Here is a 15,900-nt window from a genome sequence, read left to right on the forward strand (position 1 = left end):
TATTTTTCACAATATATATATTTACTTAATCATTAATTTATTAGGTTATTATTAACATTACCTTCTGATTTTATGTATTACTAATCAATTATTAGTCTATAACAATACGTCATTAAGTTATTATCTTATAATATCTTTCTTATTTATAATTACTTTTCTTCCATCCCTTAATATACATACATGTAATTATTTTATTAGCTCATAATTACTTGGTAATGTAATTACTGTAGCATTAATACTGCAATATTGTTTTGTTGCTTTATTAATAGATTATCAATACTTTTATTAATATTATTCTTAATATTTACTAACAATTATTTCTTTCACATCTGCTTTTATCTGTAAATTATTGCTTCATTATTGTTTTATTAGTCAATAAATTGATCTTTATTAATATATTATTGTATTATTATCATTGTTGTCCTTAATTATTAACTATTAATACCATTAATATTTTATTAATCTATTACTTCATATATAATTATTTTGCAATTTATTAATATCCCATTAATATATTATATGTAAAATGATTTGTAGATAACCTACAATTATTACTTCATTAATCTAGTAGATTTAATAACTTATTAATGTATTAATCTATTAATAGTTGTATTCATCAATCATTAATTTGTTATTCTGCTATTATTAATTTTCCACTTCATTTTAATGCATTATTTAATTGCTTCATTATTATTGCAGTTATTATTCTATTTGTTCTAATTATTAATATATTGATTTTATTATTTTATTAATCTATTATTAATCTATTGTTATTATTCATTATTGATTGATCTCTTCATGTTAATACGATATTACTTATTGATTATTAATTATTTCCCTTCCACCCACACATCTGAATATTTCATTATCATTTTAATAGATTATTACTGTTTTATTGGTCTATTTATTATTAAGTCTTTATTAGTAGCTCATAATTTAATTATTAATTATTGAATGTATCCTTTCTAATTCTAATCTCATTAATCATCTTAATAATCACATATTTAGGACTATTTTTACAGTTTAATTACACTAATGACCAATTACAACGTCTCTTTATTATTAATTTCAGGCTTATTAATTATTAATCCCATTAATAAAATGATATTAACATAATCAATTGAATTAATCACCCTAATGAATAGAACTAATTCTTATAATCACTCAAATGCTTCAGACTCACTTCAGTAATTAAAATCATTGATGTAATTGAGACAATTAATAGGATATTGTGCTATTAATAGCATTTATTAATCCTAAATTAATTATTTCCAGGGATGACGACCCTTCAGGTAAGTTCCCACTTGGGGTCCATTTTTTGGGGTGAATTAAGCCAGATTTGGGTCCCCTCCCCCCCAAAAAAGGTCCCACCCGAGGGCTCCCAAAAGTCCCGTTTTTCAATGACCATTAATTAATGAGTTATTAATGATTAATTAATAATGAATGATCCCCGGTTCCTTGGAGCCGGATCCTCCTGGTTCATCGTTGACACGAACGGGAGGGTTTTTACCCCAAAATGGGGACAAAAGGGGGTGGCCCTGGAGGTGGCACCTCCTGTGGTGGCACCTTCACTGGTGGCACCTCCATTGATGTCACCTTCAATGGTGACATCTCCTGTGGAGGCTCCTGCACTGGTGGCACCTCCATTGATGTCACCTTCAATGGTGACATCTCCTGTGGTGGCACCTTCACTGGTGGCACCTCCCATGGTGGCACCTGCATTGGTGGCCCTGGAGGTGACACCTTCTGTGGTGCCACATCTACTGATGTCACCTCCCATGGTGCCACCTCCATTGGTGTCACCTCCATTGATGTCACCTCCATTGATGTCACCTCCATTGATGTCACCTCCCATGATGTCACCTCCATTGATGTCACCTCCCATGGTGCCACCTCCATTGGTGTCACCTCCATTGATGTCACCTCCCATGGTGCCACCTCCATTGGTGTCACCTCCATTGATGTCACCTCCCATGGTGCCACCTCCATTGGTGTCACCTCCATTGATGTCACCTCCCATGGTGCCACCTCCATTGGTGTCACCTCCATTGATGTCACCTCCCATGGTGCCACCTCCATTGGTGTCACCTCCATTGATGTCACCTCCCATGGTGCCACCTCCATTGGTGTCACCTCCATTGATGTCACCTCCCATGGTGCCACCTCCATTGGTGTCACCTCCATTGATGTCACCTCCCATGGTGCCACATCCCGTGGTGTCACCTCCATTGGTGTCACCTCCCATGGTGCCACATCCCGTGGTGTCACCTCCATTGATGTCACCTCCCTTGGTGCCACATCCCGTGGTGTCACCTCCATTGGTGTCACCTCCCTTGGTGCCACCTCCATTGGTGCCACCTCCATTGATGTCACCTCCCTTGGTGTCACCTCCATTGGTGTCACCTCCATTGATGTCACCTCCCGGTCCCTCCTCCAGCTCCTCCTCCTCCTCCTGGGCGCCCGGAGCGGCCGCGGCTCCTCCCGCGGGTCCCCGGTGGGGCCGGGCAGGGGAAGACCCGGGCAGGGTGAGTCCTCGGGGGTCCTGGGGGTGGGAACCGGGGGGTTCAACCCGCTCCGGCGGGGACCTTCGGGGTCCTCCTGCTCCTCCATGGGAGGGGTCTTCTCCATGGGCTGGAGACCTTCTGGGTCCTCCTGCTCCTCTCCATGAGCTGGAGAACTTAAGGTCCTACCTTATCTTTTCCATTGGAGACCTTCCGGTTGGACCTTCTCCAACATGGGTTCTCCATGGGCTGGAGACCTTCTGGGTCCACCTGCTCATCCCCATGGGCTGGAGAACGTCATGATGGGCCTTCTTCAACATTGGTTCTCCATGAGCTGGAGAACTTCTGGTTCCTCCTGCTCCTCCCCATGGGCTGGAGACCTTCAGGTCCTGCCTCATCTTCTCCATGGGCTGGAGACCTTCCAGTTCCTCCTGCTCCTCCCCAGACCTTCAGGTTGGACCTTCTCCAGCATGGGTTCTCCATGGGCTGGAGACCTTCAGGTCCTGCCTTATCTTCTCCATGGGCTGGAGACCTTCCAGTTCCTCCTGCTCCTCCCCAAACCTTCAGGTTGGACCTTCTCCAACATGGGTTCTCGGTGGGTTGGAGAACTTCATAACAGACCTTCTCCAACATGGGTTCTCAGTGGGTTGGAGACCTTCTGGGTCCCCATGGGCTGGAGAACTTCATGATGGGCCTTCTCCAACATGGGTTCTCCATGAGCTGGAGACCTTCTGGGTCCTCCTGCTCCTCTCCATGGGCTGGAGAACGTCATGATGGGCCTTCTCCAACATGGGTTCTCCATGAGCTGGAGAACTTCTGGTTCCTCCTGCTCATCCCCATGTGCTGCAGAACTTCATAACAGACCTTCTCCAACATGGGTTCTCTATGGGCTGGAGACCTTCAGGTCCAGCCTTATCTTCTCCATGGTCTGGAGACCTTCCAGTTCCTCCTGCTCATCCCCATGGGCTGGAGACCTTCAGGTCCAGCCTCATCTTCTCCATGGGCTGGAGAACGTCATGATGGACCTTCTCCAACATGGGTTCTCCAAGCCTTGAAGGTCTCATCTCGCTCGAGTTTCCTTCTCCTTCTCCTGCCCGTGGAGGGAGGTGTCACCTTCCCCCCCGGGGTGGTCGCTGGTGGGGTGGGCTGGGTCTCCTTCCACCTGAACGTTTTCCTCCTCTCCAGCCACCCCCTGGACCTCCCCCAGGAGCAAGAGGGCCCAGGAGTCCTACCTGAAGTGGGTGCCTTTTGAAGGCCACGTCCCCGCGGACGCCGTGGCCAACTGGAACGACCACGCCAAGAGGACCGAGTTCATCTGCTCCACCCGGGAGCTCTGCTGCAACGTCGGGGTCCACGTCCCCCACCGAGGTCCCACCTGCTTCTTCCCCTACAGGGAGCAGGAGATGAGCACCGAGAACTTCCAGGTCTTGGTCAACCTGGGTGGTTTGGAGGCCTTGGCTTGGGTGGATGATTCCTTTGGGGGGGTCCCCCGAGACGCCGTGGAGGGTTGTCCGTTGGTCGACGTCTTCGTTGGGAGGAACCACTACGGTGTGGGCAAGGTCTCCAAGGAGCAGAGGGCCCTGTTCGTGGTGGTGGATCAGGAGGAGCTTTGGTTCAAGTGGTACCAGGTCTTGGTGGTCAAGAAAGGTCCGGTCGGTGTCACCATCTCCGACGTCCTCTACAACCTGAGCGGGGCGGTGGAGCGACGGGAGGAGGTGACCTTGGTGAAGGCCACGCTGAGGAACGAAGGGTGTGGTTGGGGCTGGAGAGTCACCACCTTGGAGGAGACCACGGAGGTGGAGCAGGACTGGGAGTTGGAGCAGAGGGTCTTCCCCACCCTCCGGGGGGTCTTCCGAGCCACCCTCTTGACCTTCAACGGGACGGGTTGGGAGGCCACCAATGTCACCACCCTGCCCTGGGTGGGGGGAGCCAGCGCCAGCAAGTACGTGGCCCACAGGCAGGTGGTGGAGAAGCAGGTGCCACCAGGGAGGGCCTGTGGGGTGGCCTTGGTGGGACACAGGGTGGATGCCCAGGTCCCCTTCACCGCCAACTTCAGCCGGGACTTTGGGGACGGTGACGTGCACTGGGTGGGGGTTGGGGGGTGGGCTCGGATCCGGGCCGTGGTGGGGGTCAAGGTGGAGCTCCAGGGGTGTTGGGCCATCTCTGATGTCCCACCGTGCCCGGTGTAGGTGGTGGTGGGACCCATCACCCACGTCCCACCCTGCCCAGGGTGGTGGGACCCATCACCCACGTCCCACCATCTCAGTGTAGGTGGTGGTGAAGACCCACCTGCTTCTTCCCACCTGCTTTTTCTTGGCTCTTCCCCCAGAAGAACCCCCTTCCCACCCCAGGAGAGGACCTGGAGCTCAGAACACGCCACCTTTGCACCCTCCATCTTCTGGTCTTCTCCTTTCCTTCCCAAGACGGGGGCAGCAGCTCCAGGTGGAGAAAAAAAAACAAACCCAACATGTTTCTTGGGGTCTTGGAGGAACCTTCTGCTCACCCATCACCACCTCCATCCCACCCAACCTCAACCCTGCCCCATGGTGCTCCCCCAACCTCAACCATGTCCTGTGGTGCTCACCCATCACCACCACCATCTCCACCTCATCCAACCTCAACCAGATCCCATGGTGCTCACCCAACCTCAACCAGATCCCATGGTGCTCACCCATCACCACCATCATCTCCATCTCACCCAACCTCAACTAGATCCCATGGTGCTCACCCAACCTCAACCATGTTTCATGGTGCTCACCCAACCTCAACCCCATCCCATGGTGGTCACCCATCACCACCTCAGCCCTGCCCCATGGTGCTGACCCAAGCTCAACCATGTCCCATGGTGCTCCCCAAACCTCAACCATGTCCCCTGGTGGTCACCCAACCTCAGCCACATCCCATGGTGGTCACCCATCTCCATCTCACCCAACCTCAACCATATTTCATGGTGCTCACCCATCACCATCTCATCCAACCTCAACCCTACCCCATGGTGCTCCCCCAACCTCAACCATGTTTCATGGTGCTCACCCAACCTCAACCCTGACCCATGATGGTCACCCATCACCACCACCATCTCCATCTCACCCAACCTTAACTACATCCCATGGTGCTCCCCCATCACCACCACCATCTTCACCTCATCCAACCTCAACCAGATCCCATGGTGCTCACCCAACCTCAACCAGATCCCATGGTGCTCACCCATCACCACCATCATCTCCATCTCACCCAACCTCAACCAGATCCCATGGTGCTCACCCATCACCACCACCATCCCCACCTCATCCAACCTCACCCAACCTCAACCCTGCCCCATGGTGCTCACCCATCACCACCTCCATCTCCACCTCCCCCAACCTCAACCCCATCCCATGGTGGTCACCCAACCTCAACCATGTTTCATGGTGCTCACCCATCTCCATCTCACCCAACCTCAACCAGATCCCATGGTGCTCACCCATCACCACCACCATCCCCACCTCATCCAACCTCACCCAACCTCAACCCTGCCCCATGGTGCTCCCCCATCACCACCACCACCTCCTTCCCCACCTCCCACCATCCCTTGCCCACCCTGCTGTGGATCCTGACGTGTCAGGCCAGGGAGGACTTATTGCTGAAGCTCTTCCCACACCGAGGACACAGGAAGGGCCTCTCCCCAGGGTGGGACCTTTGGTGGACCCTCAAGTCAGCCAGATACTTGAAGCTCTTCCCACAGTGAGGACAGGGGAAGGGTCTGTCCTGGGTGTGGGACCTTTGGTGCATGGTCAGGTGGGTCAAGCAACCAAAGGTCTTGCCACACTGAGGGTAGGGACTGGTCTGCAGTGGGAGGTTCTGCTCCAGCCAAGGGTTCTCCAAGGTTCTGGTGGGTTCTGCTGGGGCAGGGGGAGGTGGTGGTGGTGGGGTGGGGGTGGTGGGATCCCGTGGGAGGTGTCGCTGGTGGGGAGCTCTTGGGGTGGGGGTCTTGGTCAAGGGGATGCCTTGGCAGGGGGTGGGTGGGTGGGTGGGGTCTCGGTGATGTGGGATGGACACCTCCAGGTCTCTGCTGGGTGGGAAGGAGGAGGTGGTTCTCCATGGGGGTCACCACCCTCCCCCTCTCAGCCCACCACCCTGGTGGAGTGAAACCCCAAATCCACCTCTGGTTGGGTTGGAGGAGGTGGTGGTGGTGGCCACCATGGGGAAGGGTTGAGGTTGGGTGGGATGATGAGGAGGTCCTGGTGCTGGTGACCACCATGGGATGTGGTTGGGGTTGGTTGGACAAGGTATTGGGTGACCACCATGGGGAAGGATTGAGGTTGGGTGAGGTGGACCTGGTGGTTGGTGGTGATGATGGAGCAGGGTTGAGGTTGGTTGGGGTGGTGGAGATGGTGGTGGTGACCACGAAGGGCAGGGGTGAGGTTGGGTGGGATGGATGAGGAGGTCCTGGTGGTCCCCATGGGGTTGATGTTGGGTGAGATGATGGTGACCAACCCCGCCCCCCTCCCATCCCTTCCTTCTTACCCATCTCCTGCACCTTCTTCTCCTCTTCCTCAGGGACAACCTGGACCTTCAGCCCCTCCCCCCACCCAGGAGGTGACACCGGGTGGGGGAGGGACCCCCCAAGTTCAGGGTCACCTGGGGAGGAGCCAAAGGTGGGGGGGGGATGTCAAGGAGTTGGGGGGTTGGGGGCCCAGGATCCCTCTCAGATCCCAGTATTCCCAGTTTGGGGGGGTCAGGACACTGGGATCTCCTCCCAAACCAGTTTAGGGAGGGATTATTCCCAATTTAGGGGCTCAGGAAGGTGGGATCCTGGAATTCCTTCCCTCCCCAAGCCCCCTGACCCACCTGCTCTTCCCAGATCCCTCCCCCTTCCTCCTCCTTCCTCCTTGCTCTTCCTCCTTTCTCCTTCTTTCTCCTCCTTCCTCCTTCCTCCCTCCTCCCTCCTCCTCCTTCCTCCGTCTTCCTCCTCCTTCCTCCTCTTCCTCATCCTCCTCCTCTTCCTCCTCCTTCTTCCTCCTCCTCCTTCCTCCTCTTCTTCCTCCTCCTCCTTTCTCCTCCTTCTTCCTCCATCTCCTCCTCCCTCCCCCTTCCTCCTCCTTCCTTCTCCTTCCTCCTCTTCCTCCTCCTCCTCCTTCTTCCTCCTCCTCCTTCCTCGTCCTTCCTCCTTCCTCCCTCCTCCTCCTTTCTCCTCCTCCTTCCTCCTCCTCCTCCCCTTCCTCTTCCTCCTCCTTCTTCCTCCTCCTCCCTCCTCCTCCTCCTTCCTCAAGGAAGGCTTGAGGAGAACCCTTGAACCTCCAACTCGTGCTGTGTTTCCCCAAAACAGGAGGTGAAGAAGCCCAGATGAGATGGTCCTTCCATCTCCATCCTGGTTGAGCAGCGAGGAAGAGGAGCATGGTGTGAAGGTCCTGTGGGTGGGCTGGGCTGCTCCTGGGGCCTGGGACCTTGCTTGGATGCCAAGCCAGGAGATCAGGCTGCAACCTGATCTCCTGCAGGTCCCTCCTTCCATTTGAGTTGCATCTTGGGTCTAGTTTTGATGTTTGGATCCACCTGGGCTAGGGGAGGAGACACTTTCCCTTGGCCAACATCTTCTTCAGCCCCTTCAGCTGCACCTCCCACCTGGAGGTGGGATTCCAAACATCTGCAGCCCTCAGACCATCCCTCCATCCCTGCTTTTCATGTCCTGGGCTGGATTATCTCACGAGGGTTTGGTGGCCACCATGAGCTGTGTCACGTTTGACCACATTTCCCCCCCCTCTTTTCCCAACAAGGGAGCCCAAACCCATCTCCTCTTTAACCCCTTAGACCTTCTCCAATGACTGGTGGACCTTTCCTGATGGGAAGACCTTCCAGATCGACCCTTTCCCTTGCTTGGCTGCAGGTCCTGGTGCTGGAGGGACTTTTGGGCAACGTCTTGATGGGCTCCAACCATCTTTGGTCTTCAGCCAAGCCTTGGACAGGACTCAGGGCTCCAACCTCCATTTGGTGGGAGATGAAGCATCTAAGAGTCCTTCAGAGACCCCACCCAAAGGACCAACAACCAGAGGAAAACCCATCTCTTTAATTAATGGACCTTTGAAATCAATGAATGACCCAAGACCCACCAGGATCTTCACAGCTGGAGCAAAGTCTTCTCCTCCAACAACGTGTCTTGGCCAAGGGCTTGTGTCTCTGGGGCTGCAGTTGGAGGAGTTGGGTCCTCAAGGTGCTGGAGAACTCCTTGTGGTGGTTGGAGATGCAGTGGAGGTGGTGTTGGGTCCAGGGACACCATCTTGGGTCCATCCCCACCTACCACAGCCATGGGGAATGGCCAACTTGCTGTGGTCCTTGCCACCCCCCAGCACCTTGGAGCTCCTCTCCCAGCAGGTTCTCCACCTGGGGAGGCTCCTGGACATCCCTTTCTTCCCAGGTCTTCTACCTGGGCATGAAGCTCTTCAACTTGGTCAGTTGGATTCTCTTTCCTGCAAGGAGGACACGTGTGAACGTGGCCCAGAGGAGACAACATGGCCCAGAGAACAACAAGTGGTGGGGCTGGAGGTTCCCTTACCGATCTGCAGGAGGAGGTGGAGGCCCAAAACCAGAGTCAGGAGGGACAGGACCACCAAGGGGAAGCTGATGGAGACTCCCAGGCCTTGGGGAAAGCAAGGAGATGGTGGTGAGTAGGAGAACTTGGGTTCCACAGGTAAAGGCAAAGCTCCAGAACCTCCAGGTCTTGGGAGGGTCAACCCAGAGACCCCCAGGTCTTGGGAGGAGAAGGTCAATCCAGAGACCCCCAGGTCTTGGTAGAAAGTCAACCCAGAAGCCTCCAGGTCTTGGTAGAAGGTCAACTCAGAGACCTCTATCTCTGGGGAGAAAGACCTTGGGGTTTGGAAACCAGGATGCTGGGCCAAACTTCATCCAGGGACACTCACCTGCAGCTGGGAGCTTTGGGCTGGCAGCAGTGGTGACATTCCTTGGGTTGTCCTTCTCACCTGGACAACAATCAGGTGGAGAAAAGGTAATTTCAAAACTGCTGGTACCAACTTGAGTTGACCCTGTCAGGACCTGGAGAACTTCCCCAGCTGCTCAGGCTGAACCTCACGAGGCTCCTCCTGCCCAACCCTCCAGCTCACGGTGGCTTCAGCCACACGACTTTGGGCCAGAAGCTGCTCCTTGATGGACACAACCCCTCCAACCTCCTCCTTTGGGCTGGGAAAGGAGGAGGAGCCAGGACAGGAGGTGGGACGAGCCCTGTTGCCCACCAGGACCCTGAGGTCCTTGTCCCCAGAGCTGCTCCCCACCCTGTGCAGCCCCCTGGGCTCGTTCCTCCCCAGATGCAGAACTTCACACTTGCCCTTGGTGAACCTCACGAGGTTCCTCCCTGCCCAGCTCTCCAGGCTAGAAAACAACCTCTCCTTGTCCTTCTCCACCCACCTCTGGTCGTCAGAAGCCACGGGACACTCAACCTGGACAGCAGGACCTGTCCCAGGCTGCTCCTCCTCTTGTACCCACAGGAGTAGGTGCTCTCCAAGGAGACCTGGATGGCCAAGCTGGAGCTGAACTGACCTTCTCCCACCGGGTGAGTCTCCAGCTCCACCCCATCCTTGCAGAAGAAGATGTGGGTGATGGGAACTCCAGAGAAAACGAGGCACCTGGCGAGGACCCAGTCACCTTCCTGAGGTGAGGAGATGTTTGGGAAGAGCCCTGGTGGGGGGAGGTCACCTGGAAGGGCAAAGAGACGTGGTGGTGGGGACGTGAGTGTGGGTTTCACCTCTGTGACCTCAGCCTTGAGCTTCCAGCTGCTTTTTTTTTTTTGGGGGGGGGAAAGGAAGAAGTTTGGAAGAGTCAGTTTTTCAGTCATCTGAGGAGTCCCAAGTTCTGGTCAGTTGAGGAACCAACACTGATCCAGATGGAGAAAACCAGGAGGGTCAATAGAATGAAAAAAAATATAGTTTCTAGGGACCAAAACCCACTGTTTTCCACCCAAGATGGGTGATGGCACCAGAGTGAGTGGTGAGGTGACATGGGGGGCAGGGGGACATCCAGAGGGACCTGGAAAGGCTGGAAAAGTGGGACCTAGTGGAGGCCCAGGGCAAAGTTCTGCACCTGGGTTGGGGCAATCCCAAGGTTGGGTGGAGGATGGATGGAGAGAAACCCTGAGGAGAAGGACTTGGGAGTGATGGTGGAGGAGAAGATCAACATGGGGCACCAAAGCTGTGTCACCAGCAGCTTGGGCAGCAGGTCAAGGGGGGGGATTTTCCCCCTCTGCTCTGGTGAGACCCCAGTAGGACAACTGGGTCCAGTTCTGGGGTCCCCAGAAGAAGAAGGACGTGAGAGAGCCCAGAGGAGACCATGGAGATGATCCAAGGGCTGGAGCAGCTCTGGGACAGGCTGGGAGAGTTGGGGTGTTCAGCCTGGAGAAGAGAAGGCTCCAGGGAGACCTTAGAGCAGCTTCCAGGGCCTGAAGGGGCTCCAGGAAAGCTGGGGAGGGACTTGGGACAAGGGCAGGGAGGGATGGGATGAGGGGGATGGATGAAAAGTGGGAGAGGGAGATTGAGGTGGGACATGAAGAGGAAATTCTTCACCATGAGGGTGGTGAGAGCCTGGCCCAGGTTGCCCAGGGAAGCTGTGGATGATGGAAATGTCCAAGGGCAGGTTGGATGGGGCTTGGAGCAGCCTGGGCTGGTGGGAGGGGTCCCTGCCCATGCAGGGGTTGGATCTGGATGGTGTTGAAGGTCCCTCCCAACCCAACCCATCCCATGGTTCCCTGATTTCAGAGAAGACCCCAGATGGAAGATGGAAAAAACTTTGATTTCCAGCCCAAATTTAATCCCTTGTCAAGGACCTGTCGATTCTCTATTTGCATACATTTGCATCATGGACAGAACACCAACAATGAAGTTCTTCCAACCTCCCCCCTGTTGTCTGCACTCACCTGGGGAGCTGCAGGGCTCCAGCTCCATCCCACCAGCACCTGTGAGGGGCAGGAGAAGGGGTTGGTGGGATGATCTGGCCTAGGAGAGGACACCTTGCAGGGGACACCTCCTTGGGGTGGGAGGTGCAACCTTGGGACAGCTTGGAGAAGGTGGGGAGGGTTTCCTGCAGCCCATCCCTTCTCTCTAGACCCTCCATGAAGCCCATCTTGTATCTTCAGACCCTCCATGAATCCCATCCTGTGTCTCCAGACCCTCCATAAAGCCCATCCCTTGTCTCCAGACCCTCCATAAAGCCCATCCTGTGTCTCCAGACCTTCCATGAAGTCCATCCCATGTCTCTACACTTTCCATAAACAACATCTTGTATCTCCAGACCCTCCATGAAGCCCTTCCTGTGTCTCCAGCCTGTGGAGATGTGTCCATCCCATGTCTCTCTCCACAAAGCCCACCCCAGCCCCTCCATAAAGCCCTCCCTATACCTCCAGCCCCTCCAAAAAGCCCACCCCATATCCCCAGCCACTCCATAAAACCCATCCTATATCTCCAGCCCCTCCATGAAGTCCATCCTATATCTCCAGACCCTCCATAAACCATCCCTTGTCTCCAGACCCTCCATAAAGCCCATCCCATATCTCCAGCCACTCCATAAAACCCATCCTATATCTCCAGCCCCTCCATGAAGTCCATCCTATATCTCCAGACCCTCCATAAAACCCATCCTATATCTCCAGCCCCTCCATGAAGTCCATCCTCTATCTCCAGACCCTCCATAAAGCGCATCCCTTGTCTCCAGACCCTCCATAAAGCCCATCCTGTGTCTCCAGACCCTCCATAAAGCCCATCCTGTGTCTCCAGACCTTCCATGAAGTCCATCCCATGTCTCTACACTTTCCATAAACAACATCTTGTATCTCCAGACCCTCCATGAAGCCCTTCCTGTGTCTCCAGCCTGTGGAGATGTGTCCATCCCATGTCTCTCTCCACAAAGCCCAGCCCTTATCTTCAGACTCCTCAGAAATCACTCCAGAAACTCCCAGTTTGTTTTTGTCCTTGGGTCACTTTCACTTTGGGAACTTCCTGAGGGGACCCCTTAAAATCCACCCCATGTCCTCCCAAGGTGCCACCTCCCCCCAAGAGGACTCCCCCCCCCAAAGAACCTGTTGGACCACCCACCTACCTGCCAGCCAGCCCAGCAGGACCAGCCTGCCCACCAACCAGCTCCTCACCATCCCCACCCACCAGGACCCAGCAGAAGAGGAACGAGAGAAGCTGAGCTTGGTTTCCTGCCCGTGACACCATTTCCTGGGGTGTCACCCAACATCTCCTGGGGGAGGAGATGGACAAACTGCCTTCCTCCCCCACCCCAGAATAAGGACCCCAAAGAGGCTCCTTCATCCTGGAGTTTCACCCCACGTTGGTGGGCACCTGGGTGGCTCATTGGGAGCTCCATTTAAGCTCCAGGAGATCCACTGGGGCTCCAAGGGCTCCATTTATGCTTCAGGAGCTGCACTGAGACTCCAGGAGCTGCACTGAGGTTCCAGAAGCTCCACTGAGGCTCCGGGAGCTCCATGTAAGTCCCAGGCCCTCCACTGGGGCTCCAGGAGCTTCTCTTATGCTCCAGGAGCTCTTTTTATGCTCCAAGAGCTCCACTGAGGCTCCTGAAGCTCCATGTAAGTTCCAGGACCTCCACTGGGGCTCCAGGAGCTCCACTGAGGTTCCAGGATCTCCTCTTATGCTCCAGGATCTCCACTGGGGCTCCAAGAGCTCCTCTTATGCTCCAGAAGCTCCACTGAGGCTCCAGAAGCTCCCCTGAGCCTTGACACCATTCCATCATTCTACGATTCCAACCCCACCATGAAAGCCAGAGCTGCTGTGCTGCTCAGCACCCAGGTGGGAGCAGGTTGGGAAGGACAGATGGGTCATCCTGGTGATGCCCCAACCAGCACCTGCTCTCCCTTTGGGGGCCACCACCTCTTCAGACGGACGTGTCACCTTCTGGAGGTGACCCCCCTGCCTCTGTGTCCCTGCTGCTGATGAAGGTCTCATGTAGCTCATCTGCTCCTGGGCTCCCTTCCCAAACGTCCTTCACAGCAGCTTCCACAACTTCCCCCACTTTTCTTCCTATTTTCCTTAACTTTTCCTCACCATCCCCACCCAGCAGGACCCAGCAGAAGAGGAAGGAGAAGCTGAGCTTGGTTTCCTGCCCGTGACACCATTTCCTGGGGTGTCACCCAACATCTCCTGTGACCCCACATCTGCTGGGGGAGGAGATGGACTCGTGATTTCCTGTTGCATCGTTATTTAATTTTCACTTTCTCTTTGCTCTTCAATCACACGGTGATCAAAGGGTTTGAGAAGAAGATTCTGGTGAGACCTTTGAGCTGAAGCCTTGACCGTGGAACAAGATGCTGGCCAAGAAAAAATTCTTCCAGTTCTGGAAAAGTCACTCCAACCTGTTGTCTGTGTCACTTTATTCCATGTTCCTGGTGGTGGTGGAAGAAATCTTGGAGCTGGAGTTCAGATGTCCTGGGCAGGAGGGCTTGAAGCACTTCTATGTGTTTGCCTACTTCTTCTGCCCAGCTTGCATTGTGTTCATCCTGAGCTTGACCTCCCAGCCTTCCTGGATCTGCAGATCTTCTTGCTCGTGCAGGAAGTTCTGGGAGGTGATTTCCAAGCTAATTTTGCCTCCTGTGATCTGGTGTGTGATCCTGGCGTGTGATGGCAGGTACATCGACTGTGCCTGGTCCAGAAGAGAAGAGACCAGGAGCCTAAATTCAAACCAGAGCAGAGCAGAAGAACCTCCCAGTTTAGCCTACACAATATCCCAGGTGAGAGGCTGAGGAATTGGGGGGGTTATTTTTTGGGGGGAGGTTGTTTTAACATCACTTGTTTTGTGCCAAGAGAAGGAAGGGAGAGAAGGAAGCTGAGAGGATCAAGGGGGGATGGATTAAAACTGGAATGAGGTTGGGGGGTTATTGGTGGTGGAAAAGGCTGACCCAGGAGGTGGTGGAGGCCCCATCCCTGGGGGTGTTGAAGGGCAGGTTGGATGGGGCTTGGAGCACCGGGGCTTCTGGGAGGTGTCCCTGCCTATGGTGGGAATGGATGGTCTTTAGCTCATGGAATGATTTGGGTTGGAAGGGACCTTAGAGACCACCTGGATGATCCACTAGATGATCTTCAAGGTGGTTCCTCCATCCCTGGCAGTGTTGAAGGGCAGGTTGGATGGGGCTTGGAGCAGCCTGGGCTGGTGGGAGGGGTCCCTGCCCATGCAGGAGGGTTGGGAGTGGGTGGGCTTTAGATCTTGGAATGGTTTGGAAGGGCCCTTAAAGCCCACCGGGATGATTCAGTAGATGATCTCCAAGCTGTTTCTTGTTTAAATGAGTGGCTCTCCTACCAGCTGTCACCTGGCCATGGCAGGAGCAAGGATGGGATTTTTTTTTATGGTCTAAAAATAATTCCTGTGCTCTTCTACCCTGGAGAGAAACAAATAACTTTATTATTTATTTCTCTTTCCTCTTGTATTTTATTTTCCTCTTTCTCTTCACCTCTTACCCCTTCCCCTTGACTCCCCCTCCCTTCCCCTTTCCCTTCCCCCTTCTCCCTTCCCCTCCCTTCCTCTTCCTTCCCTTCTCCCTTCCCATCTCCCTCTGTCTCCCTTCCCTCTCCCCTCTTCATATCCCTTCTCCCTTTTCTCCCTTTGTCTCCTTTCATCTCTCTTCTTCCTTCCCTTCTCCCTCCTCCTCCCTTCCCTTCTCCCTTCATCTTGCTTCGTCTCCCTTCATCACCCTTCTCCTCCATTCCATTCTTCCTTTCCTTCTCCTTTCATCTCCCTTCCATCCTTCCTTCCCTTCTCCTCCCTCCTCTTCCCTCCTCCCTTCATCTCCCTTCTCCTCCCTTCCATCCATCCTTCCTTTCTCCCTTCTCCCTTCATCTCCCTTCTCTTCCCTCCTCTGTCTCCCTTCTCCTGCCTTCTCCTCTCTCCTCCTCCCTTTTCCCTTCTCCTCCCTTTCTCTCCTCTCTTATCCCTCCTCCTCCCTTCTCCCTTCTCCTCCCTTCATCTCCCTTCTCCCTTCTCCTCCCTTCCATCCTTCCTTCCTTTCTCCCTTCTCCCTTGCTCTCCCTTCTCTTCCTTCCTCTGTCTCCCTTCTCCCTTCATCTCCCTTTTCTTTTTCTTCCCTCCTCTGTCTCCCTTCTCCTCCCTTCTTCTCCCTCCTCTTCCCTCTTCTCTTTTCCCTTCTCCTCTTTCTCTCCTCCCTTCATCTCCCTTTTTCCTTCCCTTCCCTTCCCTTCCCTTCCCTTCCCTTCCCTTCCCTTCCCTTCTTCCCTTCCCTTCCCTTCCCTTCCCTTCCCTTCCCTTCCCTTCCCTTCCCTTCCCTTCCCTTCCCTTCCCTTCCCTTCCCTTCCCTTCCCTTCCCTTCCCTTCCCTTCCCTTCCCTTCCCTTCCCTTCCCTTCCCTTCCCTTCCCTTCCCTTCCCTTCATCTCCCTTTTTCCTTCCCTTCCC

The 15,900-nt window shown here is 53.8% G+C and overlaps 1 protein-coding gene across 1 annotated transcript; it reads left to right on the plus strand.

Annotated features, from left to right (window-relative positions):
• Nucleotides 1-1,516: 1,516 nt before the first annotated feature.
• LOC104397842 lies at nt 1,517-4,690 on the plus strand. The gene is made up of 2 exons (XM_010007854.1): nt 1,517-2,525; nt 3,687-4,690. The coding sequence occupies exons 1-2, from the start codon at nt 1,517-1,519 to the stop codon at nt 4,688-4,690; spliced, it is 2,013 nt and encodes a 670-aa protein (XP_010006156.1).
• Nucleotides 4,691-15,900: the final 11,210 nt, after the last annotated feature.

Source organism: Chaetura pelagica, unplaced genomic scaffold (genome assembly GCF_000747805.2).
Source record: "Chaetura pelagica isolate M959 unplaced genomic scaffold, ChaPel_1.0 scaffold202, whole genome shotgun sequence".
NCBI classification, from domain to species: domain Eukaryota; kingdom Metazoa; phylum Chordata; class Aves; order Apodiformes; family Apodidae; genus Chaetura; species Chaetura pelagica.

Bases quoted from the DNA above. Each gene is read 5' to 3' on its own strand.
- LOC104397842 (XM_010007854.1), top strand. From the start codon at position 1,517: ATGGGGACAAAAGGGGGTGGCCCTGGAGGTGGCACCTCCTGTGGTGGC. The intron at 2,526-3,686 runs GTGAGTCCTCGG...CCTCCTCTCCAG, and splicing joins CAGGGGAAGACCCGGGCAGG to CCACCCCCTGGACCTCCCCC.